Source organism: Vulpes lagopus, chromosome 6 (genome assembly GCF_018345385.1).
Source record: "Vulpes lagopus strain Blue_001 chromosome 6, ASM1834538v1, whole genome shotgun sequence".
Classification (NCBI taxonomy): Eukaryota; Metazoa; Chordata; class Mammalia; order Carnivora; family Canidae; genus Vulpes; species Vulpes lagopus.
In genome coordinates, this window is record NC_054829.1 from 25830323 (window position 1) to 25857477 (window position 27155).

The 27155-nt window shown below is 50.6% G+C and overlaps 1 protein-coding gene across 1 annotated transcript; it reads left to right on the top strand.

Annotated features, from left to right (window-relative positions):
- The first annotated feature begins 224 nt into the window (after nucleotides 1-224).
- On the top strand, nucleotides 225-18435 carry SYNDIG1L (synapse differentiation inducing 1 like). The gene is made up of 5 exons (XM_041759479.1): nucleotides 225-349; nucleotides 15147-15312; nucleotides 15498-15979; nucleotides 17081-17221; nucleotides 17378-18435. Exons 3-5 carry the CDS (start codon nucleotides 15560-15562, stop codon nucleotides 17534-17536), a joined length of 720 nt encoding a protein of 239 aa, XP_041615413.1. The 5' UTR covers nucleotides 225-349; nucleotides 15147-15312; nucleotides 15498-15559; the 3' UTR covers nucleotides 17537-18435.
- The last annotated feature ends 8720 nt before the right edge of the window (nucleotides 18436-27155 follow it).

Here is a 27155-nt window from a genome sequence, read left to right on the forward strand (position 1 = left end):
GGCGGGAGGCAGGGAGGAGGGGGATCCTCCTTGCTGCTCTCCCAAGTCTGCGCGGAGCCGCCTCGGGCCGGACTGAGGGCTGCGTGGCGGCGGCGGGGCCGGGCCAGGATGCGGGGCTCCCGGGACCGCGCCGGGCGGGGCGGGCGGCGGCGGCGGGCGGCGGGCGAGAGCTGTCCGCGGTGCTGAAGCGGCGGCGGCGGCGGCGGCCGTGGCAGGGACCCGGGGCCCGGAGCAGAGGCGCCCTCCTGGGAGCTCCACCGCGGCCGCAAGGCGGGGGCGCCGTCGTTCACCGGCCCATGCTGGGCCCCCGAGCCCCGCGGAGGAGGCGGGACCGTTCTCGGCGGGACAGGTAAGGGGCCGTCTGGGGGCGCAGCGGGAACCCAGAGCCAGGCGCAGAGGCTGGATGGAGCTGGGGAGGGTAGTGAGACCCCTCTCTGGGATGAGGGTTCAGCCTCCCTACAGACTGCACCTTGCGCTCCGCCGGAGATCGCGCCAAGTCTATCCCTACCCTCACCCTACATGCTGGGGATGCTGGGGGGCGGGGGTCTGAGGAACTGGGGCCCAGGTAGGCACCTGGGCACCCTGACCCCATACCACCAGGCCTTGACCCCAACCTGAGGCAGCTCTTAGATACCCTGCCCGCAAAGAATGATAAGGAGAGTATCCCAGACTCCTGTACCCTAGTCCCTACCATGATTTTGCTCACTAGGGAAATCTGAGCCAGCTTCATTCATTAAGCATCCCTCTCTTCCCCAAGCTTGCTCATCAGGGTGACTGGAGTGGCTGTGGTCGTCCTCCCACCCCCATTCCACCCTCAAGATTTCTTTGCCCTGAAATGGCCCTTGGGCCAAGGATGGGCCAGGCCCCTTAGGACCAATTAACCCGTTTCTCCAGGGAAGGAAGGAGGTATCAGAAAATACCTTCATTTTTTTCCCCATGGCCCTCTTGACTCTAACAGAAGGAGGCTGGTTTTGCATCATACTGCTTGGTGCATGAGGGCAAAGAGTGGGGGAACCTGAGCCTTCTTTTCTATTATGTGCCTAAATGCTGGTCACCCTAGACAGAGCCTCCATTTGGAGTCCTCCCTTTTTCTGGCAAGAGTGTGGTGAATGAGCTCATTCAGGCCTGCAAAGTGCTTCCAATTCTTCTGAGCAGAGTTCTCTGAGTGGCAGGATGTAGTGATCAAAATAAAACTGCGTAGAGGAAGATCAGCCTATTGCTGTGGCTGACCACTGCTTTCTCCCCATCTTTTGGACCCAGCAACCTCCCCACCTCCCTGGTGATAGAAAAAGCACTGAACTAGGAGTTCTTGGCTGGGCACTGACATGTATCAGCTTGAGGCCAGTTACCTAAACTCTCTAAGCCTCAGTTTCCTCATCCCTAAAGTGAGGATAAGGCAGTTGCTTTGCTTACCTCAGGGAACTGCCTTGGGACTCAATGAAACTATGTACCTGATTGAAGGCTTGTCATCTGTAGGTCACCATACTAGTGTGAGCTCCTGTCACTGTTCCCATCACCAGCCAGGCCTGCTGGCAGTGACCTGATCATTGTTACCTCTACCCCCATTTTCTCCCAGGCTGGCTTCCTTTGTCCTTGGCCTTCCTGGGGCACGGTCCGTGAAACCCAACTTATAAATCTCTATGAGCAAAAGGGTTCCCTCTCTGTTTCTCTTTCATCATCACCTATAGAAAATAATATAGAGTGAGAGTCTGATTCACAGTTTTGATGTTGTTGTTGTTTTTTCCCCCAAGAATCATAGATCTAGGGAAATAGCTCCTTGAAGGCAAGGATTGTGTTGTTTTCATCTCTTTGCCGCCCTGCACATCTCCCCTCCCCCATATCACCTGGGAGATAGTAAGGACTCAGTAATTGGGTGTAAAACAAGAGAATGTAGTGTTAAAATACCTCCAAATAAAAGCATTTGGCTGAAAGTCTGGAGCCCGCATTCTGACCCCAGATCCTCCACTGACTCAGGCAGGTCTCTTCCCCTCTATAGGTTTCAGTTTTCTCATCTGTAAAAGAGGGTTGAACTAGATGAGTTCTAACATTCCCGATGTTCTGTGAACCTCTCTGAGGGCCATCCTGAGACCACAAATCCCTCAGTTCTTGAACACAGCATACCAGCTTCATTAACCTGGTTTTAAGAGTAGGTTAATGTCCTTTCAGCAAAGAACTGGATTTTATGAATGGAGTGGAAGGGAGCAATAGGAACCTGAAAAAAACATTTCTATTTCTGATATTTCCTTAAGATCTCCCTCTCTCCCTTATTTTCCTGGGAAAGCCATGTGTGTTTATAGAGTTGCTGAGCCCGAAGGTCCCTGCCTCCAGGCCAAGAGGCCAGAAAGCACTCCCCCCAACATCCCTTGTGAGTAGCCGGGGGCCAGAGACCCAATTCTTGGCCAGTTCCTCCCAGGGACTCTGCCTGGCTAGATCGCCTCTCTTAGGAAGACTGGAGGAGGGGACAGTCAGGAAAGATCCATCTCTGGGGAGAGCTTTTTTTATATAAAAACAAAATGAGCTTCTCTGACAATAATTTTCCTCAACTGTGGCAGACCCAGCCAATGTTCAGAAAAACCTTAGCTAATTGGCACTTGGTTAAAGCTGAGTAAGCCATGCCAGTGACCTCCCTGACTTACCCTGCAAGCACCCAGCCCAGAATGGGGGATCAACTGCCACGTGAACCCCACCCCCCTTGTCAGCACTTTCTGGCTCCTAGCTATTGGTGCAGCACTGGCAAAAATCAGCTCTCCAGAGTTAATGGACAATCACTAACCCTCATAACAAAGTGATGGCAGCCACAGAGCAGCAGGGCTTTATTTCTGCAAGACTGGTCTGTAGGGGTGCTGGCCTCCTGTCTGGGTCTAGAATAATGCACAGCCACTTTCTGCAGCTGTTTGGGTAGACACCCTGCCTCCAGAGCACAGGACATCTCTGGTAACCTAGGCAGACGCATCTGGCTCCTCTCTCAACCAGGGAAGACTACCCACTGGCAACTCTTTGTGTTCCCCTCCTGCCAGCTCCCTGCTGAGGATCTGACTCTGACCCCCTCTGCAATGCCTCAAAGGGAAGAACAGAGTCAACTCTGGCACGTGATTTGGTGATCTTGGTTATCTGGGGCTGGGGAAAGGGGAGATCTAAGGAAGATGAAGAGATAAATATAACATGGTCATTAAGAAATGACGTGTGTGTGCACGCGTGAGACTGAAACACTGAAATACGTACATGAAAGTCCCTTCCCCTTCACACACAAAATGACAGAGGCAGAGAATAAGATAATATCTAGAGACATCTGCACAATATTAATTACCTTCAAGTTCAAAGGCCAGTTCATCTTTGTATCCTAGAGGGACTTACAGTCCCAAAGTACACCATTTCAGCGAGAAAGTAGAAGAAATATCCCAGTTCTCTAAACCCTTGGCATATTCTAACCATCTTTTCTTCTCAGGGGATAGGTGGGCATCCTGCCTGGAGCAAGGTCCCCTCTGCTGCCACATGGGGGACAATAAAGCCTGATCTCAGGTCTCTCTTCTCTTTACTCCTCCCTTATTCTTTCCTTTCCCTTCTGCCTGCAGCTGGCACCAGCACCCACCACCCCCTCCTCCAAGCAAAGCAGCAGGGAGTGAGGATCCAATGCTCTACCTCTCCATTAGGTGTGTTATCTTCCACCATTAGATGCACTGTTTGCTTCTAAGTGGTTGGAAACGAGCTGCTTCAGTGAAGAGACAGGTTGTTTCAGCAAGAATAAAGATTTGATTTCTGCCTGAAAATGGACTGATTTAAGGAGTGGTGCCACTGTCCCAATCCTCCCAGCAATTTTCACCTTTGTCAGCTACAAACCCATCCCCAGGCCAATACTCTACGCTCTGAGAGAGAGACCAGTCCAGCCCATGGGAGCCCAGGGTGTCAGCAGATAGAAAAAAAGGCAGACTGATGTTCCCTGGAAGTGCCTAGGAAGCCTCCCCAGGAGCTGTTTTCTCTCTCTTTCCTGGGTTCCCTCCTTCACTCTCTCCTCTCCTCCGCTCTCCTTTCCTCTCCTCTGTTTTTCTTCATAAGTCTTTTGACAATTCTTAAGTCTCCCTCCAGCCCTGACCATGACCCAAGGCTTTAACTGCATACATCTAATTGCCAGGTGGATTTTCTGCCCTAACACCCAAAGGCACTTTAAGATCAACTCATCCACTTCTCATCCTGCTCTTCCTTGTGGAGTGCGTGTGTGTGTGTGTGTGTGTGTGTGTGAGAGAGAGAGAGAGAGAGAGAGAGAGAGAGAGAGAGAGAGGGAGAGAGAGAGAGTTTCATTTTACTAGGTTGATACTTGGTGGACCTTTTTAATTTAAATATTCTTTTTTTGGGGATCCCTGGGTGGCGCAGCGGTTTGGCGCCTGCCTTTGGCCCAGGGCGCGATCCTGGAGACCCGGGATCGAATCCCACATCAGGCTCCCGGCGCATGGAGCCTGCTTCTCCCTCTGCCTGTGTCTCTGCCTCTCTCTCTTTCTCTCTGTGACTATCATAAATAAATTAAAAAAAATTAAAAAATATATATATTCTTTTTTTTTTCCAGTTCAGGAAACACTTCCTGTTTCTATTCTTTTAATTGTTATTCCTGCCCCGTCTCTCTGTTGTGTCTTTCTGAAATTCCTATTAGACGGCTGTTGGACCTCTGAGATGCTCCTCCCTGTCTCTTACCTTTCTTTCATAGGCTTCATGTTTTTGTCTTTTGCTCTATGTTTTGGGAAATTCCATTAACTTTTTCTTTCACATGAAAAAGTTAGTCTCTGTGTCCATCCTGTTATCTGGTCTCTCCATTAAAAAATAATTTTAAATTGTATAAATAATAAGTAATCACTACATTCAGCGTGGGTAGTGAACTCCGGGTCGAACTCCCGGTCCCAAGATCAAGAGTCACATGCTCTTCCAACTGAGCAACCAGATGCCCCACTTCATTTAATTTTTAAAAATTGAAACAGTTATTTTCATTTTCCAAAACACAGTCATGTTCTCTGCTCCTTTTTCATACAGTCTGCTCTCATTTTATGGATGCAAAGTCCTCTTTTTTTTGTCTCTCAGAGGATATAAATTGAAAAAAATTGAAAGATCTTTTGTGTAACTTGAACGATGTAGATCTTACTGAATCAATTGCTCTACTTGTGTATTTAATCTTTCTCTTTTATTTTCATATACTTGTTCTTCCATATCCTTTGGCGTCCTGTCAGACTTACAAATAAAGGAAGGTACTGACTAGCGTAGGCAGCTGGTGTGGACTTCCTCCCAAGCTGGGTAAGTTTGTTTCCCTAGCAGACTTCTCCTTTGCATGAAACTTATTCTCCTTATTCTCTTTGGGGCCACAGGTGCCTTTGCACTGACTTCTTCCCCAAGGAATTTCATTTGCTCTTTATCTCCCAGAAATTTCGCAGTGTTTCTGGTCCACTGATAACATTCTTGTTTCCCAATTTTGTTATGATTTTGTTCTTTAAAAAAAAAAAAAGTCCATCATTTGAATACAACCTTAAAAAGGAGAAGACGTGGTCATTTGTGCTCAGGCTGCCTTCTTGAACCAGCAGCCTCTGCCCAGGATTCTCTGTCTCAGCTGGTGGCATCACCTTCCACGTAGTTGACAAAGCCAGAAGCCCAGGAGTCATTCTTGGCTCCTCTCTCTTCCTCACTCTGAGTTAGCCGCAAAGTCCCGTTCATTCGGACTCCTGACTCCTCTTTGGATATGACTCTTCCTCTCCATGTATTTTGCCACAGATGATGATCAAGTCCTCATCTTCTCCTGACTGCATTTTTGTAATAGTCTTTTCACAGGACTTCTAGCCTCCATTCTTACTCCCCTCAAATCCTTTCCATCTGTTGCTGCCAGCCAGAGAGCTCTAAAACCCACATATGACCATATCACATCCTTGCCACCACTCTCATTGGCTCCTCACTTCCCACAGAAGAAAGCTTCTCTGCATGGAATAGAAGGCCATCCCATGTTTCCTACCTCATTCCATCTATACCAAACCACCCTGGCTTCCCCTCCACTTCCCCGCTTCTGTGCTCTCCCTTTCCTCTCACCTGGAAAACACCTCCTTGTCTCACCTGGAAGGCTCAAATTCTTCCTTCAAGACTCAATTCAGATGTCACCTGCTTTGAAAGCCTCTTCTTAGTTCCCACTATTGCCTCCACTCCAGTCCCAGGGTAGGAGTCCCTTATCAGTGTGTCCCTAGCATTCTGCTTGTGGCTAGCACACCTTACTCCATTGAACTGAAATTTCATATTTGCTAGTCCGTATTCCTTCTCAAAGTGGGTACCATTTCTTGCTTATGCTTGCGTCCCAAGAATTGGTCTGAAGTAACTGCTCAAGAAATTGTGCAGAAGTGCTCCATCCATCCCAGATCCTGAAAAGTACTTTAGTCTGAGGGAGCCTTAGCACACCTAACCCACTCATTCACTAATTCATTCACTTATTTATGAGATCAACTGTTTCCTGAATGCCTACTATATGCTAGATAAGGGGCTGCAGGGATGAGGAAGACACAATCTGCACTTGCTTAAGCTCCCAACCTGGTGAGGGAGAAAGACACTAATCAACAAATCACACATATAGAAATAGAGACTGGGAGAAGCTCTTTGAGAGAAGGAGTTGGAGGCTGGAGAGTAGATAACCAAGGAGCCTAAATCTGGCCTGAGGACATTAGGCCAACTCCCTGAGGAAGTGACTTTTGAGCTGAGAGCCAAAGGATTCTGATGTGAATGGAGACGATGCTTCTGAGAAACACGGCTGTGAGGTGAAGGAGAGAGAGGACAGGAGCTGTAGGAGGGAAATGGTGCTGAGGAAAGATGTTCCAGGTATCTGTTGCTGCCTAAATACCCCCAAAACTTAGTGGCTAAAAATAAGGACACTTTTTTTTTTAATTTAAAGACATTTTCTTATACCTCATGACCTTGAGGGTCAGAAATTAATGCAGGGTTGAGCTGTGTGATTATTTCACTCGTTGTGGCATGGACAGAGGTCTCTGAGTGGTATTCAGCTGACAGATGGGCTGATATGAGGAGTCCAAAAAGGCTTCACTCACATGTCTGACATCTTGGCATGACTGGAAAGCTGGGCTCAGCAGGTTCCATTGCCTAGAGCTTCTATGCACATGGCCTCTCCAGCATGGCAACCTCAGAGTAGTCCAGCTACATACAGGGTGGCTTAGGGTTCTGAGAGTGAGTGTTTCGGCGAGCAAGGTGAAAGATGCATGGCCTTTTATAACCTGGCCTCTGAAGTCACACAGCATCACTTCTGCTGTGCCCTGTGGTTGAAGCAACTGTCACAAACCCACTCCGATTAGAGAGGAGGGATTTAGACCCCCCACCTCTCAAACAGAGGAGTATCAAAGTATTTACAGCTGGGTTTTACAATCATCACAATTGATTTCTTTTTTAAGCGAGAAAGACTACAATATGTTTAAGTGTCATTAGGAAGGATCAGGAGTTAGGAGCTGTTGAAGGCAGAGGAGATAGGATAATCAATTGTGTTAGCTTCCTGAAGAGGCAAACTGAAGCAAAGAAAGCTAAGTTCTCATTTTTAAGGACTCCGACTCTTCTGGCCTCTCCCCACTCCCAACCCCTGACCCCTGGCTTTCTCTCTTTACTGTGAGGCGCAGCAAGCTGCAGCCATGATGCTAGACCAGAGGTCATCAAATCCAGCCCCAAGCCATCTATAAACAACCACCATAGTCACAGAGCTTCACAGTTTGCAGAATGGTTTACAGTATTATCTGATGAGAGGATGGCCTAGCACCTAGTCTTAAAGATTTCACCTTTCCCCTGGCTTTTAATCATTTTTATTTAATCCTCTGCCTTACCAGGAAGAACTTGCTTTTATCTTTTCGGTTTAGAAGCAATCAGTCTTGTTCACTGAGAGATAGTGGTCGGTCAGGATCTAAGCATCCTTGCAATGGCTCTGTATTTATATGAATCCAGACCTTGAGGTTATCTAGGCAGCCACCCCTGGGCTGCTAGATCACCCCAAATCTCCTGATCTTTTCATAAAGCTTCTATTTCCCATCCCCTTCACTGATACTTCTGTTTTAACCTATGCAAGACCAGGTCCTCAGCACTATCACACCCACACCACTTATCACATCCCTCCATGCTAAGGTAGGCTCTGAAATGTGTAGTGAGAGCCCAGGCTTTTGATTCAATTAAAATTGAGTTCAGTTCCAGTCCTTATCACTGTTTAATCTTGGGCAAGTAGCTTGACCTTTCTGAGCCTCAGTTTCTTCATCTGAAAAATGGAAAATAATAATAGCCAGCCCCACTGGCCATCGTACAGTTTTGAAATGAAGCATATGAAACACCTGGCTCATTCACATAGGGCTGCAGTAAATCATAGCTGTTATTATTCCACAGGGTCCCATCCCAAGGATATGTTCAAACTTTGGGACATGTATCACACTGTCCCTGTGGCCTCCTTTAAAGGATTTACAAGGTATCTTCCCAAGAACTTCGGAGCCCAGTGGTAGCACACACAACAACCTGAAAACCTGGTGCCATTCAGGCCAGGATAAGCTCCCATCAGACAAACTTGTGGCAAACGGGGCGCTGCTACTTTCCAGCTGTGTGATCTCAAGAAACCTATTTAAGGGGGGGGGGATCCCTGGGTGGCTCAGCGGTTTGGCACCTGCCTTTGGTCCAGGGTGTGATCCTGGAGTCCCGGGATCAAGTCCCACATCAGGCTCCCTGCATGGAGCCTGCTTCTCCCTCTGCCTGTGTCTCTCTGCCTCTCTCTCTCTCTCTCAGTCTGTGTCTCTCATGAATAAATAGATAAAATATTTTTTTTAGGGATCCCTGGGTGGCGCAGCGGTTTAGCGCCTGCCTTTGGCCCAGGGCGGGATCCTGGAGACCGGGATCGAATCCCACGTCGGCCTCCCGGTGCATGGAGCCTGCTTCTCCCTCTGCCTGTGTCTCTGCCTCTCTCTCTCTCTCTCTGTGACTATCATAAATAAATAAAAATTTAAAAAAAAAATTTTAAATATTTTTTTTTAAAAAAAGAAACCTATTTAAGCTCTCTGTGCTGCAGTCCTTCCACATGTGAGAGAAGATGGCCTAAGTGAGATACTGCATTTGAAGCACTTGACATGGCGTTCAGGACAAAGCAGGCACAAAACAAATGGTAACAGACACATAGTGGCACTAGCACACAGTGACTCTGAAGTTAGGCTTCCAGGGTGTGTTTCCAGCTAACCCCTCACCAGTTGTGCACCTTTGAGGACTTATGTCTCTCATGTCCCAATGTCTTCATCTGTAAAATGGGCATAATGATGGCATAGACTTTAGAGGGTTACTAGAGGGTACTGTAAGAATCAAGTGAGATCATTTGTAACATGTAGAATCATGCCTGGAGCACAGTAAAAACTTAATACGTGTGAGGTGCTATTATTATTTCATTCTTTTACTTTGGGGTTTTTTAAACTTTTTTTAGATTTTATTTTTAGGTAATCTCTACACCCAATGTGAGGCTCAAACTCACAACCTGAGATCAAGAGTCAAAGGCTCTACTAATTGAGCCAGCCAGGTGCCCCTCATTCTTTTACTTTGAACTTTTGTGTATTTTTATAATTCACATGCATTGCTTATAAGCAGCTTGTAGTTGACTTTTGTTCTTTTAAAGATCCAGTCTTTGTTTTTTAAAAAATCAGCTTTGACATATAATGAAAGTCATTAATTTTAAGTACACAATTCAGTGAGTTTTGTGAAATGCATGCAGTCATGTAACCACTACCACAATCAAGATCAGAACCACTCTGTCTCTCCAGAAAGTCCTCAAGGCCCTTAGCAGTCACTCCCTTCCCCCCACTTCTCCCCCATTAGCAGCCAGTCTTCTAGAATTTCATACAAATAGATTCATACACAGTGGATTATCTTTGTTCTTTACAGCAATTTTATTCCATTTACATTCAATGTGATTACTGATACAGTTGGGTAGAAGTCTAACATCCTACTATTTGTTTTTTATTTGTCTCACTGCCTGTTCCATATTCCTGTTTTAATCTTGCCCCATTTTGAATAAATCAAATATTCCTATTATTTCATATTCTGCATCTATTAGCTTACTGGTTATCTTTTATTTTAAAGATTTTGTTTATTTATTTTAAAGCTTTTTTTTTTTAGATCTTTTATTTTTTTTATTTTTATTTTTTTTTAAAGATTTTATTTATTCATGAGAGTCACAGAGAGAGAGAGAGAGAGGCAGAGACACAGGCAGAGGGAGAAGCAGGCTCCACGCAGGGAGCCCGACGTGGGACTCGATCCCGGGTCTCCAGGATCGCGCCCTGGGTCAAAGACGGTGCTAAACTGCTGCGCCACCAGGGCTGCCCATAGATCTTTTATTTATTTATTCATGAGAGACACAGAGAAGCAGAGACATAGGCAGAGGGAGAAGTAGGCTCCCTGGGGGGAGCCCGATGTGGGACCCGATCCAGGCACTCTGGGACACGCCCTAGGCTTAAGGCAGACGCTCAACCGCTGAGCCACCCAGGCGTCCCACCTTTTTTTTTTTTTTTTTTTTTTAACTATTCTTTCAGTGATTATATTAGAGCAGGGTTCTTAAAGTGTGGTCCCTGGACCAGCAGCATCAACACCCCAGGAAGTTGTTAGAGACGTAAATTCTCAGGGTCATTTCAGAATCATCAGCTGTGAGGTTGGAGCCTTGCAGTCTGGGTTAAGTCCTGCAGGTGATGTTAGCGCACACAAATGATGGGGAACCACCTGCCCCGGACAACTTCTGCTTCTGGCCGGCAGTGAGGCTGTGTGCAGATCACCTTAATCCGATTAGACTGGAGCTGGTTCAAAGCCTGGTTTCTGTGCCTGTGAGGGCTGGTCTGTGTCTGGTTTGCTCCTGCTCCTCTGGGATACCCTAAAGAGGTCCCAATAAAACCAGGGGTGTTTGCTGGGGCCCCACCTTAAGAGGCCCTGAACTCCCATTTATCTCCCCAGCCTGATACTGCTGGAAGGCCAGAGTGGTGCCCAGGGTGGGAACTCACCGCTCAGTGTTTCTCTTTCCCCTGAGATCTTGCTCCCCTGGTGATTCCTTGATGTCTTCATATTCTTCCCTGTTTTTTTCTAGCAATTCTTGGCAGTTTGGTGTGACACAGGTTAGCCTGCCACAGCTAGGGGAGGAAGCCCCTATCCCACTGTGACTTTCCCACTAGAAATTACAGGTCAGAGGAACATTTAGAGCAGTTCAGCTCTTGGCACATGGTGAAAAGCTCAATAAATGTCAAGTTACTGTTCTTCTTCTCCCAGTACAATCCCAGGGTCATACTGATCTTAGCTGTTAAAAATCAACCCCTTCTACCCTCCCATTCATTTTATAGATAAGCAAACTGAGGCTGTAATTGGACCTCGGTGGATGGATTCCTGGAGGGCTTCCTGTCCCTGGTCTGGAGGTGGCCAGTATGTGTATTCTCCGTCTTTAAATCAGGGAGTGGAAAACCTTAGGGTTTAGCTTAGTTCTCACCTCCCAGGTTACAAGCCAGGGGCTGTGGCCTCCCACATCCTCCTCTTCCTCCCTCTCATGGGGCCTGGACCTCTGATTCCAGCTGCACAATCTGGAGCAAGCTCCTTGGCTTCAGAATCCCTGACATCGCATGTCTTCCCTCCAGAAGGAAACTACACACACACACACACACACACACACACACACAGTTGCATGCTCACCAGCAAGAATGCAGGCATACAGTATGACACGGACAGCAGACAGGGACAGCAGTCACACACAGCCCAGGTGAGACCAGGCAAAAGTGGAGATGAAAATTACTCTGCGGGATCCCTGGGTGGCGCAGCGGTTTGGCGCCTGCCTTTGGCCCAGGGCGCAATCCTGGAGACCCGGGATCGAATCCCACATCGGGCTCCCGGTGCATGGAGCCTGCTTCTCCCTCTGCCTGTGTCTCTGCCTCTATCATAAATAAATAAAAATTAAAAAAAAGAAAAGAAAAGAAAATTACTCTGCTTTGAACACTGGTCTCTTACTGCAGAGGGAACAGGGAGAGGCAACTCTGAGCAACAGGCCAAAATGTCAGGCCAGGCTAAGGGCAGAGAAGCCTGGGCTGGGAGACCTGCCACCCCATCCTTCTGGCCAGGACTCAGCGCTGGGTTCCCAGGATCAGCTTGGTGGACTCTCATGTGGCCTTGCTCAAGAACTGTGACTCCTGGCTGGACTGTGAGGAGGTTCTGTAGCCCATAACTTGGTTGATTCATGGAAGTGGAGGGGTGTGTGTACATGTGTCTGCCTGTCTGTCTATCTGTCTCTGGGTAGGCTTTGATGCTGTGCTCAGCCTTTAAACCCAGAAGGAACTCTCAAGTCTGCAAAGGCTTAAAACCAATTTAGGTAATTTGGCTCAGAAGAAATTTATGCACTTAATTTTTTCCTGGTTTAAAAGAAATACATGCTCAATGTAAAAAATAAACATGGGAAACAGAAAATATGGTGTGAAAAGGAAAATGAAAAGCACCTGTGCACTCACTGCTGGAGATAATCACTATGGACGTTTTGGTGGAGTTAGATTGCATGTGCATACCACTTTCTTTTCTTCCTTCTCACTGAAGCTGCAATGAACATTTTTCTCATGTCATTCCTCTTTGTAAACCAGTTTGAAGGCCTTGTACCACCAGCTTGTTGTACCATCATTTATTTAACTTGTCCCTGATTGTTGGACATTCAGGTGGCTTTCAGTTTGTCCCTATTGTCGAAACCCAGGATCCTGTATCTTTGTACACGAAGCTGAGAAGCCCTGCCCAAAGGCACAATCAGAGTTCAGTGGAGAGGACTATAATCTAGGAAAAGACTGTGTGGCTGGCTTCAGTAGGTCAGCTGGGTATGCTTTGACCAAGAAAGGATGGCTAGCAAGAGCAGAGGGATGAGGTAGGACACAGTTGCCCCCGCCTGCCTTGGACAAGGACCCTGCAAATGCCCCTACAAGTCTCTAGAGCTCCAGGGCCTGATGCCTGACCACAAGTTATCCTTCCTTTCTTTCTGAGAAATCGGACAGGTGCCTTGCCAAGGCCTCCTATCCCTCCTTCAGGGCATAGGGCAAGGGTGACTTTGATACATGAGTCTGCTTGGAGGAGCATGGGGCTGGTCCTTCCCCCCCCAACCTGCCAGAAGGCCCCTACATACCTCTGCCCACATGGATGACAACAGAGGCCCTTGAGGCTATATGCAGAGGGGACACTGATTAAGACTAGCTGGAGGAAAGGCTAGGGGACCTTCGGGAGCCATGTCTAGAATCCCATACATGCTCTTCTCTGGGTCCCTCCATGATTCTTCACATCCTTGAAGCCTCAGCCCCAGAGGCCACATTTGTCAGGGCTCAGAGCCTCTGAGGCACAGGGAGCTTCCTCTTGCTCCTTTGCCTTCCTCTTCCCTCATAGCAGGCCAGCCAGGGGAGCCTGGCCCCCCCATGGACTCACTGTTTAGACCCTCCTTCAGTCTTGCCTGGCCCTTCCTTCCCTCTGTTCCACTCTCCATTATTCCTGGGGCCCTGCTCTGTCTTCAGGTTTCCCAAAAACTGGCTTTCTAGAATCCAGCCACTTCTCTTGAGGTAGAAAGAGAAATGGTCAGGCTCTGGCTGTGGATTCTTGATGGGGAGTGGGACTGGGGAGGGGGCCTAGACAAATTCATCCCTGAAGGGGAAATCCCTCCCCACATTTTCCCTTTACCATCAGGCAGAAATGACCCTGGGTGGGTAAAGACTGAAGCCTGGAAGTCAGCACAGCAGCCCCTCCTACTTGTAATCTGCAAGGGCATCTCAGCCATCTGTCTGGATCCTCAGAAGAACCTTGTGGGTTGGGCTGGGATTATCATCTGCACTTTACAGATGAGGAAACCCAGAAGAGCATGATTATTGGTCCAAAGTATCAAGGGCAGGACCAACTCTTCAATCTTCAGATTAAAAATCCAGGATAAGACATGCTCCTCTCACCCTTTAGCCTCATGATGGGTCTGGGAGGGAGAGTGTAGGGTCCCTGGGGTCACCTGGCCTGCCCCTCCTCTCTCTCCATATCCCATCTCTACCTGCCACACCCCAGAGTGTGTGTAACTTTGTTGTAGACACATTCACAGGCCGCCTTTCCCTCCTTCGGCTGGTCCTGAGCACCTACTATGCGCCCTTCCCAGGTTCTCAGGGCTGGCTGAAGGAGGAAGAGGTAGCCCTACATGGTATCTACACGCTAGCCTATGAGTGTATCTACGCTTCCAGCTGGGATGTACAAGTCTTTAGTGCCCAGGACGCCCTGCCTTAGATCCCACAGGACGTCCAAAACCACAGTTTGCCTCAGAGGGGAAATTAGTCTAAGGAGCACCCTCTTTTTTTTTTAAGGAGCACCCTCTTAAGACCATAACTAGGGGGAATCCCTGGATGGCTCAGCAGTTAAGCGCCTGCCTTCCGCCCCGGGCATGATCCTGGAGAGACCCCGGATCAAGTGCCACGTCAGGCTCCCTGCATGGAGCCTGCTTCTCTCTCTGCCTCCCTCTCTCTCTCTCTGTATCTCTCATGAATAAATAAATAAAATCTTAAAAAAAAAAAAAGACCATAACTGGGGAAAAGCACCCCCCCCCAGGAAAAAACCAACAGCTGTGAGCACATGGCCCGTACTGAGCACTGAGCTCTGAGCTAAGTGCAGTCCCATCCAACCTTCAAACAAACCCTCCCTCAACCCAATATCCCACCTACTACCAAGTCCTGTCACTATCTTCCCACTATTGAGTTCCAGTTGTCCTCAGCTGACCTGAGGCTGTAGCAAAGCCCCCTCCGGGTGTAGTAAGCCAGCCCTCTCTCCAAGCCAATCCCCATACACAGCCACAGGAAGACTTCTAGACCCAAGTCCCATCCTATCGCTCCTGCCAAGATCCCTGAAGCCCTCTTAGACCTAAACGGGGCTGCTCCCCCTAGCCCCACACCCTATCTCTGTACCCTGAGAGATGCAGCCTTCTCCCAGGCTCTCAGAACCACCATCCTCCATCTGGCCTCTGCATGAAATGTGCTCCCCCTCCCCTTGCCTTGCCAACTGGTCCTTTTCCTTCGGACCTTCGATGCCAAAGCTTTCCCTATACCTTTGTGTCACTTCTGTCCCTTGCACGTTCTCACTCCACTTGCCATCCTTCCTTTTCTGGACAGGTATCTTCACCACTGTGAGCTCTGTGAAGACAGCGTGCATCCTCTGTCCTCTTCCTGTTCCCTGCCTTTCTTGCCTTCGTGTCTGCAGCACCTGTACGGTGCCTGGCAAGGAGCTGATGCTTGACCATTATGTTGACAGGATAGATGACTGAGCCAACTCTATGAGGTAAGTACTGCTGCTGTGCCCACTTTGTAGACAAAGAAAAGGACATTCTGAGAATAGAAGTAGCCAGCTCAAGGCCCTGCAACTGGCCAGTGGCAAAGGCAGAGTCCGAGGGCCTGTGTTCTTAAATACTTCCAGTCCTGCATCCAGCACCCTGGACTCAGCAGCTGTCTGTCTTGCTCGCCCAGCAGGCTCTCTGAGGACGGCTCAGCTGGCCCAGTCTCCCCTCCCCAGAGCTGCCCCCGGAACCATGGAGAGTCTGAGTGAACTGCAGAACCCTCTGCTGCCTCGGACCCCCACCCCCCTCCATGGCCCCTACCCCTACCCCGAGGCTTCACCCAGCTGGTCATGCCAGGAGAAGCTCTACTCCTACCTCCTGGGTGGTGCTGGCTCTGCTCGCACCCACCAGCTCCTGGATCCAGGATCCCTACAGCTGGCCGTGGAGGCCTGGTACAGGCCCAGCTGCCTCCTGGGGAGGGACAAGGTCAAGGAACCCAGAGCCAGCAGCTGTGAGACCAGCTTCACAGAGAACAGGGAGCTCCAGGCTGGGCCCACAGAGCGCTCCACAGAACCTGGCCAAGTAGAAGAGGATATCACCATCCAGACTGTGTCCTACGGGGTTCAAGAGGAACTGCAGGGCCAGGAGAACGACCAGGAGGAGGAGGAGGAGGTGAGTGCATATGTTTGAAATGCAGACTCCAGGCCAGCCTCTAAGTGTTGAGATTCGGTAGGCCTGGTATGGGGCCCCGGAATCTGTATCGTTACCAAAGAAAAGGTACTTCTGGCACAGGTGCTGTCCATACTTTGAGAAACACAAGTTTGGGCTGGAAACTTAATCTTTTTTTTTTTTTTAAGATTTATTTATTCAGGGATCCCTGGGTGGCGCAGCGGTTTAGCGCCTGCCTTTGGCCCAGGGCGCGATCCTGGAGACCCAGGATCGAATCCCACGTCGGGCTCCCCGTGCATGGAGCCTGCTTCTCCCTCTCCCTGTGTCTCTGCCTCTCTCTCTCTCTCTCTCTCTCTGTGTGTGTGACTATCATAAATAAATAAAAATTAAAAAAAAAAACGATTTATTTATTCATGAAAGAGGCAGAGACACAGGCAGAGGGAGAAGCAGGCTCCATGCAGGGAGCTCCATGCGGACCCAATCCGGGATCCCAGGATCAGTCCCTGAACCAAGGCAGATACCCCACCACTGAACCACCCAGGCGTCCCGCAACTTAATTTTTTAATAGCATTTATTGTTCTCGTTTTCTTCATTATGTAAGTAATTTAAAAATACAGAAAACCACTGGAAGAAAACATTATTATTTTAGTAGATGACGTTCTAGCCTTTTCTCATTCAGTGTTTTTCTCCTACCCTACTCCTCCAAAAAGATCTTGCTGTACAGTTTTACCACCAGATTTTTCTCTCTAAGCAACGTATTTCAGTATTGCTCCAAATCATTTACTATTTGTCTACGACACAATCTTTAAGGGTTCCCTGGTGTCCTGTTGCACATTCTCCCACCATTTGTTTACTCAATCCCCTGGTCATTGAGCATCAGGACTCTTTCTCTTCTTTCACAATTACCATCCAATGATGCACATGCCTGTACATGAGTACTTGCAATCTTTCTTTGTACAAGTGGGCTACAGAGGGAATCAGGGGGTCACAGTTAAGGCTCTGGGTAGAGAGTGCAGAGCCCAACCTACAACACTACCTGTGGCCCCACATCATTGCCACTGGTGATCTTGGGCCTGGTCACAAAAGCCCACTTGTGTTTTACAGAGTGATATGACCTCGACAGACAGTGAAAGTGAAGACAACTTCGTGGCGCTGCCCCCCAGGGACCACCTGGGCCTTACTATCTTCTCCATGCTCTGCTGCTTCTGGCCCCTGGGCATTGCTGCCTTCTACTTTTCCCAGGGGGTAAGAGCACAAGGGGCATAGGGCATCAGTTCCAGCCCACTCCCTCCACTGGAGGGTTTAACAATGGGTGTGTGGGACGGGGTTGGAACCCAGTGGGCTGGGGCTGTGTTGCCTGCGGTGGGGATATCCATTTCACTAGCACCTCTCTCTCCCTAGACCAGCAAGGCCATCTCCAAGGGAGACTTCCGCCTGGCCAGCACCACCTCCCGTAGGGCCCTCTTCCTGGCCACACTCTCCATCGCTGTGGGCGCCGGTCTCTATGTGGCTGTGGTAGTGGCTCTGGCAGCTTACATGTCCCAGAATGGCCATGGCTAGTGGCCAGCAGGGCCTGGCATCCTGACTCGCCTGCTCCACCTGAGGAGGCCGTGGGGCTTAGGGTTGCAGACCCTCTGGAGAGCCCTGGCCCCTCAAGACAACCTGCAACCCCAGCTTGTTGAGGGGAGGCCTCCCAGGCTGCAGCCTGCAGGGCTCCACCATCACTTCTTCTTGTCCACAGCCCCCAGCCCCAGAGCAGAGCCAGGGGCACCACTCTCTAGCTATGTCAGGAAGCAGGAGAGGGTAGGGCTGCCCACCAAGCCATCCAGGCAGGACCTACCTCTGGCTTGAGGCTGGCTAGGAGTTCAGCCTATCCTGCCCACCCCTAGAGGGTCACCTTCCCTGCCAGCAACCCACTCCCCAACTCTGTCAGCCTCACTACAGAGAAAAAGCAAGAGGTTACTGGGAGAGAAAAGGACAACTAGGGGCAAGAATGTGACCCAGTTCTTTTGGCTATTAGAAGTCTCCACTCTAAGGACAATCTGAGCTTCCCCAACTCCACTCTCTGGCCCCATGAGGCCAAGACCCCAGCCAACCAGGAGGAAAATACAAAGACACAGGGGCCCCGAGCTCTTTCTGGTTCTCTCCTGTAGGTTTGTAAGACACTGTAGATTCTAGATAGTGAAGGAGCATCTCAGGCATGTAAAGTGCAGCCAGGGCAGGTTCTCAGAGCTTCCTCGTGCAGGAACTAAAGGCAGATGTGATGACAGAGTCCTGAAATATTGCCAGACCCCATGGGCCTCCCCAGTCCCTTCCTGGTCCCTGCCCCCACCATCCTCTTCTGGGCTCCTCCTAGGTGGCCCTGAGCTAATGCCATCCCAAGAGAGAGTGTCATCAGCCCACCAGCCACGAAGCATAGGGCCCCAGACCCATCCCTGTCGGAAACCAGTGAGGCAAGACCCTGGGACATAGTATAAATGAAGGGAGGGATCTAGGACTGGCATGGCTGCTAAGCAGCTAGCAGTGCCCAGAAGGCTTCCTGGAAGAGGTGTTCCTTGAGTAAGGCCTAAAAGGATGAGGAGAATTTATCTAGGGGATTCATTTTCCCATAACCCTTAGTATTCATGACCAGGGACATGGCAGGAGTCTCCCAAGCTATTTGGATTATGCCTCAAGCATCTGGGCTGGAGGCAAACTGTAGCCATTTCTGAGGGCTCCACCAACTCAGAGAAGATGGTTGGGCAGCACATCTCTCAAAGACCAGTGATATTTTCCTACTTCTAAATACTTGGGGTCAGTGGTGGCACCCTGGTCAGTCCCTGCCCAGAACTGCTCTCGACACCCCCAGCCACTAAGGAACATCCAGAATTTTAGAGGCAACCAGAAGGGTAATACATTGGGAGGGCAGGCCTGTCTGGGCTCAAGCAAAAGACCCAACTGTGCTGGGGATCTTGGGACTTGGTCATTCCTAAGCCACATCCAGAGCCCAGGGCCGTGGATGTACCACTGACCCACCTTGGCCCACCCACTGCTCCCCACATCTCCTGAAACCCCACAGGCCTAGGATCAGCAGTTTTAATATCCCATTATTGTATATATTTATCCTTGTAATAAACATTTCTGTAACACTAGGTGCCCTCTGGGCCTCTTAGTGTCCCTGCCTGCCTCCACCTTTGCCTGCAGCCTGCTGTCCTCCAAGACTGGGCTCCAACCCCATGTCTGCTGCTCTGGGTCCCCAGTAGTATTCCCAGGAAGGCCTCAGGAGGAGGGGTAGTCAGAACACCCACCCTCCCCAGGACTTCTCTGCTCAGAGTAGCCTGGGTGTAGAGTGCTAGGGTGCACTTGACTCCATGTCAGAAGAGACAATGCCTGTGTGTGAAGAAAAATCCCTTCTAGGCTCAAGCTCTTGTGGGTCAAGAGGAAGAGTGGGTGTGCCTCCACTGAGTTGCCTGCAGCTATCAAGAGTTGGATGCAGGGCCAGGGGGGCACCAAGGAGCCCCACTCCCCTGGTGCTCATTTTTGAGTCCCTCAAACCTGTGGGGAGGAAGCCATCTCTGCCTCAGCCCCCAGGCGTGGCACCAAATCTCCAATATCCTCTCGCTTCCTGGCCCCCATGAGCCTGCCTGGGCCAGCAAAGGGACAGGCTTGGTTTCTAGATTACTGTGCACAGAAGACCCTGGGGGAGGTAGGATATGCACACCTCACACCTATATGCGCCTCCCGGCAAGACACAGCTTTGCTCGCTTCCATACACGCATGCTGCGTGGGCTGGATGCCCCTGAGGCAGAGATTACTGTCAGGTGGCTATTAGGGGCTGCTCTCAGGCTATTATTTGAGGAAGGGAGGAGACAGATCTGGGCAAGGGGAGGTCCCATTTGGGGCAGGCCCAAATGTAGTGGGGATAGAGCCAGGAGGATACCCTCAAGGGTTGATGCGAGTTGGGACAAAGCCCAGACTTTTGTAACCCCTCAGCAAATAGTCACTGGATATGGGCCACCCAGAAAAGGAGAGTGGCCCAAGCCAGCAGGCTTGCCCTGAGGCAAAAAAAAACATCATTCCTGCAGGGCCCCCAAGTGGCGTGTCACCACTCCTGCCACATCCACCACACAGCAGCAGACCCTCTGGTGCCACCTAGATGCCCTCAGCATCTACCTCCACACACAAAGGCTGCTACCTGGGAACTCTGCGACACTAGGCCAAGGCCAAGCCAGAGTGCCAGAGAGCCAACAGCCCTGTCAGGAGGCTTCAACCAGTGACCGATGGGAGTTGGTGGGCTTTCTGCCCTCTGGCTCCCATGACTCCCCAGCGGGATTGATTTTCAGGTGGCCCTGGCAGCAGTATACTGGAGACCATGGCCCTCCCTGGCTGCTTTCCCTCTCCTTCTACGTCATTTACCTACCGTGCTATCTGGGGTCATCTACCTGCAGTTGAATCTTTGTCTCTGGGTTGGCTTCTGGGGGAACCCAAACCGAGGCATATGCATGCACATGCAGAGGAACATGTGTGTAGCATACCCGTGCACACACATGCACCTACATGTGCATACACATACCCGCGGGCCCAGGCATGCAGCCATGCGTGTGCACACACGAAGGTACAGCCCCCACACACACAAACACTTCAGGCCCACACTCACTCACAGGTGCACCCGCACGTGTGAGGGGTGACAGAGACATGGTGCCCGAGGGGGTCACGCGGCCCTGCCTGCTGTGCAGTCTCACCGTCACCAGCCTGGTTGGGCCCCAGAATGGGCGAAGGGAGGCCCAGGCTGCTGTCCGGGCCCCACTGGGGTGGGCAGGCCGCCTCCCAGCCTAGATGACACCTGCCTCCTTCCCAGCCCTCCAGAATGCTGCTTCCAGGCCTTGAGACACAGGGGAGAAGAACCACATGATGTCCTATGTTCATCCCCATCCTGCTCCCCGGCTTTACCCCAGAAGCAAAGCCCGGCTCTGCAGGAGAAGATGAAATCAGAAACAGAGCCCCAGGGGTTTCCCTCCCACACAGTTCCCCAGGAGGGGCCCAGCAGGTGGCCCCGGACTTCTCTAGATCAGTCCCTGCAGCAGGGGCAGCAGGGGCAGCAGGGGCAGGGCCCTCCCCAACCCCGTGCTGCCCTGCGGAGGCCTCCCTCCGGGCGCCTGCGGGGCACGTCGGGCCTCCTGCTTCCCAGATCTGCCTTAGCCTCACCTCCCGAGGCTCCTGGGAGGAGGGGGAGCTTGCTGTTACCCCGCTTCAGGCTGGCTCCTCAGGCTGGCAGGGAGAGGCTGGGGGCAGGGAGGGTCCCCTGGGTAAAGGTGCCCGTGATGAGCTGCAGTGCCAGCACATCTGTGCAAATATTACCAATTATTTTCCTCACTATAAACACCCAGCAGGAAGGCAGGGAAGCAACCAACCCAAACTGTTTAAAATAGAAAGCGAGATCGCTGCACAGGGAAGTCAGGGCAGCAGGCGGAAAGGGGGCCCTGCTCCAAGAACCCGTGGTCCCCCAGCCACCAGCTGCCCTTGTACTGGCCCTGCTCCTGCTGTCCCCACCTCTGCAACTCCCCCTCAGCTTTCTCCTCTGCTAGATCTAGGCAGATCCAGGGGAAAGGTCCTCGTCCGGGGGGGCGGGGGGGATAGGAGTGAGGCTGAGGTGCCAAACAGGCCCCCACGGGGAGGGGGGCCAGAGGGAGGCAGCCACAGAGGACCCAGCGCCGAGGCCGCCCAGCTGGTATGCAGTGCCCTGGTCAGGCCTTGGAGCCACGGGGCTGTGTGGACAGGAGTGGCAGGGAGGAAGCCTACCTCGTTGTGGCCACAGGCCTGGGGAGGCCGGGCCAAGTGGAAACAGTGACCGGCCACCCACTCTGAGGGAAACGGATTTTTCTGATGGTGGAAACAGCAAGAAAACTGGTCCTAGGGCCTGAGCAGTCTCTCCTGTCCCTCTCTCCACACTCGGGGCAGACAGACAGCAGGTCTCCCATACATCCACAAGGGTTGTCAAAATGTTGACACATTTCTGTGCCAGTTGATAAATAGGCCCAAGCCCCCCCAAATGTTTTCCTTTCCTGACACCCTAAGTCCCCCCCTGGAACCCCCAGCTAGAAGGGTTAACAGCTGACGCAGCAGCCCCCTACCCTAAATGCATTGGGCCATGCCTGGGCTACCCTGATTGGATGTGGCCCTGCCCACCTCCCAGAAAGGGGGCTTTAGGCAAACCCACCACCCCTCAGTGATGCGCATCCATCTGTCCCTGCTGGAGTCTCAACACATCTCCTAGGCCACCCAGATGATGGGAGGGGGTGTGCCAAGGAACGAGGTCCATGGCCAAGTTGTCAAGGATGCTAATCCTGAATGTCACAGTCCCTCATGTTACAAATAAGACAACCCAGCCCAGAGAGGGAGGTGAGTTGCCCAACACCCAGCAATTTGGAAGCCGAGCCCGGGCCTTGCCTTCCAGGCCATGCAATTGCTAAGCGAGGCTAGTGATTGTCTGCCTGCCATGAAAACACAGAAAACCGAGGGATGACCGCTGCTGCCCCGTGAATATTAACACACTTGCTTCCCTCAGCCTTCCCTCCCAGGCTGTTTCCTGCTTCAAAGGCTTCCCTCCCTGGGACTGACACTTGGGTCCTTCTATTTTGGTGGAATGGCAGGGGTGGGGCGGGAAGATGACAGTCTCGCCTAGCCTGCCCGCCCCAAGCACGCAGCAGACACCCCCTCCCCTGGTGCTCTCACATCCTTTCTGCAACAAGGGGAGACAAGACTCTCAGGGGTGGGAGTGCCCCACAGAGACACTCAGATGTTCTGAACAAAAAAACCCCGTGCTGCTGCCGCCCATCTGCATTTCCAGCCTACATCCCTTAAACTGCCTTTACCTCTCTCCCTCTAAAGAGCCAGGCAGGCTTCAAAGCCACTTCTAGCTCCATGAGGAAATAACAAAGAAAGAAATTGCCAGAGCACAGGGCACCTGACATGCAGCCAGGAAGGGAGCAGAGGGGGTGGCAAACGTGTACAACGGTGGGCAGAGCCCAGAGTGAAGCAGCAGGGCAGGCTTGTTTCTGTCCCCATTTTACAGATGGAGAGACTGAGGCTGGCAAGGCCCTCTTTCCTCCTGGTTCCACAGCTCAATGAACCGTACCAGGGTGTTACCTGCCCATCCCCTACTCTCCCACATCTTCATCAGTCCCCAGCCTCCCCCTACCCCCAACCGCACCCCCCCTTTGCTTCCACCGCTTCTTCCACATCCCAACTCCTGAAGCTGACTCCTGGACACCTCCCCCCCTTCATCCCCTCCAGCCCTGTCCCAGCTGCCTGGGACACACAGCCAATGACAGTGGTTGATCTGGAGTCAGACTGCCCAGTTCAAATCCTTGCCTCTGTGCAACTGTGGGTGTTCATTCTCCCATCGGGAAGATTGGGATCCAGGTGGTGAGCACCTCATAGGGTGTCTGTGCTTGCTACACGAATGAGCACTAGAATGGCTCCTATAGCTACCCTGGATCTCTAGTAAGTGCTCTGTGGGAAATGTTTTCAGTTATCTCCAGTTGACCACCACCCTAAATGGCTTCCCTGCCAGAAGTTCCTCACTGCCCCCCTATCCCCACCCCTACACAACCAGACAGTTTAAAACCAAAATCCTGGTATACCTCAACCTTGTGGACCTCTCAGCAGACCCCAGCTGGTAGCAAGCCGAAGACCCGGGCCTGTTTCATGTGTTCCCTCTGCCTGTAATCCCTGCCTTGACTCCCTGACCTTTTCTTCCAAGACGCAGTTCTAGAAAATCCTATCTCCTCTGTAAGCCCTTTCTGATACCCCCACACACACACACAAACACACATCTACCCCCAAACCAAATAGAACCAACTGCCCCTTTCCTGAACCACCAGGGCACCTATTCAAACCAGCACATCAGTCACCTGTTTGCTCCTCCAAAGGTAATTCTCATTGTGCTGCGGGACCTGCTTTCCAGAGATGCCACACAGCCAAAGAGGGTCCAGGTCAGGATTCTTTCTGCTGCAATTTCTCTCTCAGGGGGGAAAACCGACCACTTCTGGAGGAGATAAGAGTGGGATGGGTAGGGGGTCTCTAGGTGGGAAGGTAGAGGATAAAACAGGCCAGAGACAGCAGAGTAGGCCCTCAGAGTGGCCAGTCTGGTGGATAGTGCCAGAGCATAGGACTTGTACACACTTTCCATCTTTCATCTGGAATGTCCTGAAGACAGTGGTGAGGTCTGTACTCTGTAGGGAAGATATGACCAAGGGGATAAAGAAGCCAGAGTGGCTGCTTGCTTTCATCCCGTCTGGTCTCCTCAAGGTTCTGAGCTGAGAACAAAGAAGAGGTTTCTTGGGACGCCTGGGTGGCTCAGTGGTTGAGCATCTGCCTTTGGCTCAGGTCATGATCCCCGGGGTCTGGGGACTGAGTCCCACATTGGGCTCCCTGCAGGGAGCCTGCTTCTCCATCTGCCTGTTTCTCTGCCTCTCTCTCTGTGTCTCTCATGAATAAATAAATAAAATCTTTAAAAAAAAAAAAAAAAAAGGAAGAGGTTTCTTCTCCATTTATTTTGCTCCCAAATCAGGCCCTGGGTCATTTCCACCCCCATCCTCCAAAGGAGCACACAAGTCAGAGTGTCACTGACCTGTCCACTGCCACCTTCGAAGGCCAAGGCTGGAGGCAGAAGCACAGCTTAACTGGCCTCACCACATCCCCATCTTTCACCAAATTCTGCAACTCTACCTCCCCACAATCTCTGATTTGTCTACTTTGCCCCTCTCTGTTGCCAAGCCCCAATCCAAGTCTCATCAGCTCTCACTGAAGCTTCTGCAAAAGCCTCCTGGATGTTTTGACATACGCTACAACGTGAATAAACCTTGAGGACATCACGGTAAGTGAAATAAGTCAGTTACAAAAAGACAAACCCTGCAGGATGCCACCTTTATAGGTACCTAGAGTAGTCAAATTCACAAAAACAGAAAGTAGAATTTGTTTGCCAAGGGCTGCAGGGCTGGAGGCAGTGCTAAACCACTGAGCCACCCGGGTTGCCCAGAGTGAACTTTTCTAAAGGCAAATCTGGTCAAGTCAACCTGCCTGATGAAAGCCTTCAAAGGGAGGAGCAATTGGATGCCTGGGTGGCTCAGCCGTTGAGCGTCTGCCTTTAACTCAGGGTGTGATCCCGGGGTCCCGGGATCGAGCCCTGCATTGGGCTTCCTGCATGGAGCCTGCTTCTCCCTCTGCCTATGTTTCTGCCTCTTTTTCTCTGTCTTTCGTGAATAAATAAATAAATAAAATCTTTTTTTAAAAAGGGGGGTGCGGTGCCTGAGTGCCTCAGGTCATGATCCCAGGGTCCTGGGATCAAACCCCACATCAGGTTCCTTGCTAAGCTGCTTCTTCTCCCTCTACTGTTCCCCCTGCTTGTTCTCTCTCTCTCTTTCTCTGTCAAATAAATAAATAAAATATTTTTTAAAATAAAGCTTTCAAAGGATCTGTTAGATAACCAAACTCCTTAACCTGCTCTGCATTGCTCACTGAAAAGCACCCGGGCTGCCCGCTCTCTCTCTTAAAAATAAATAAATAAATAAATAAATAAATAAATAAATAAATAAATAAAATAAAAATAAAAATAAATAAAAGAAACTGAGGTCCTGGGATGCCTAGGTGGCTCAGCAGTTTGGCACCTGCCTTCAGCCTAGGGCGTGATCCTGGAGACCCAGGATCGACTCCCACATCAGACTCCCTGCATGGAGCCTGTTTCTCCCTCTGCCTGTGTCTCTCTATCTCTCTCTCTCTCTCTGTGTCTCTCATGCATAAATAAATAAAATCTTAAAAAAAAAAAAAAAAAGAAACTGAGGTCCAAAAAAAATAAGAAACTGTCCTTGGTCACAAGCTTGTAAATGGAAAGCTAGAATCTAAATTCAGGCTGTCTGGCTCCACCGTCCACATGCCTTGGACATTATCCTATCCTGCCCAAGTCTGATGCCACCAGAGTCACAGGTATATATCTCTGCCCTCCTTCTCTTCTCCCATTGCTTCTTTCCTCCTCCCTTCCCTAAATGACACTGGTCAGGGATTAGGGTCATGGAAAGAGAACCACCTGTTTTACCCACATGTATTTTTTATATTAATTATTTTTTATTGGAGTTCAATTTGCCAACATATAGCATAACACCCAGTGCTCATCCCATCAAGTGCCCCCCTCAGTGCCCATCACCCAGTCACCCTAACCCCCCACCCACCTCCCTTTCCACCACCCCTTGTTCGTTTCCCAGATTTAGGAGTCTCTCGTGTTCGGTCACCCTCAGTGATATTTCCCACTCATTTTCTCTCCTTTACCCTTTATTCCCTTTCACTATTTTTTATATTCCCCGAATGAATGAGACCATATAATGTTTGTCCTTCTCCGATTGACTTACTTCACTGGGCATAATACCTCCAGTTCCATCCACATTGAAGCAAATGGTGGGTATTTGTCATTTCTAATGGCTGAGTAATATTCCATTGTATATATAGACCACATCTTCTTTATCCATTCATCTTTCGACAGACACCAAGGCTCCTTCCACAGTTTGGCTATTGTAGACATTGCTGCTAGAAACATTGGCGTGCAACCCACATGTATTTTAAGGAATATTTACTTCCTGTAACTCAAGAAACCCAGTAAATCTACCCAGAACCTGTAAATCCTGGTAGATGGTGAAGAACAAGAACAGCCTCTGGCCCCTTCTGAGCGGCCAGTGAGAAGCAAGGAGGACTGAGCCATAGGAGCCTACAGCCCACTTTGGTGGGATCCAGAACAGACCCCTAGAAAGGGGGCAGGAATCTTAGGAAACAAAACCACTGGGACCTGAGGCGTGGGGTAAGTGGTCATGGATAGGATTGATGGTGGCAGCCAGAGACACAGGAGCATGAGGACAGATCCTTGTTTCCATCCTATTCCCCAAAATGCTGCCCCATGCCCAGGGACAGGCCAACTGCCACCCTGCCCATGCAGAGGACCTGTGTGTCACCAAAAGAAGTTGGAAGAGAGATGGTGCTGGAGCAGACGTCCCCATGGAGAGCTGCCTGCTTAGGTGGGATGAAGTAGGGACCTTCTCAACCATGGACAAGAAATGAGAGGCAGGGATCCCCGGGTGGCGCAGCAGTTTGGCGCCTGCCTTTGGCCTTTGGTGGCGCGATCCTGGAGACCCGGGATCGAATCCCATATCAGGCT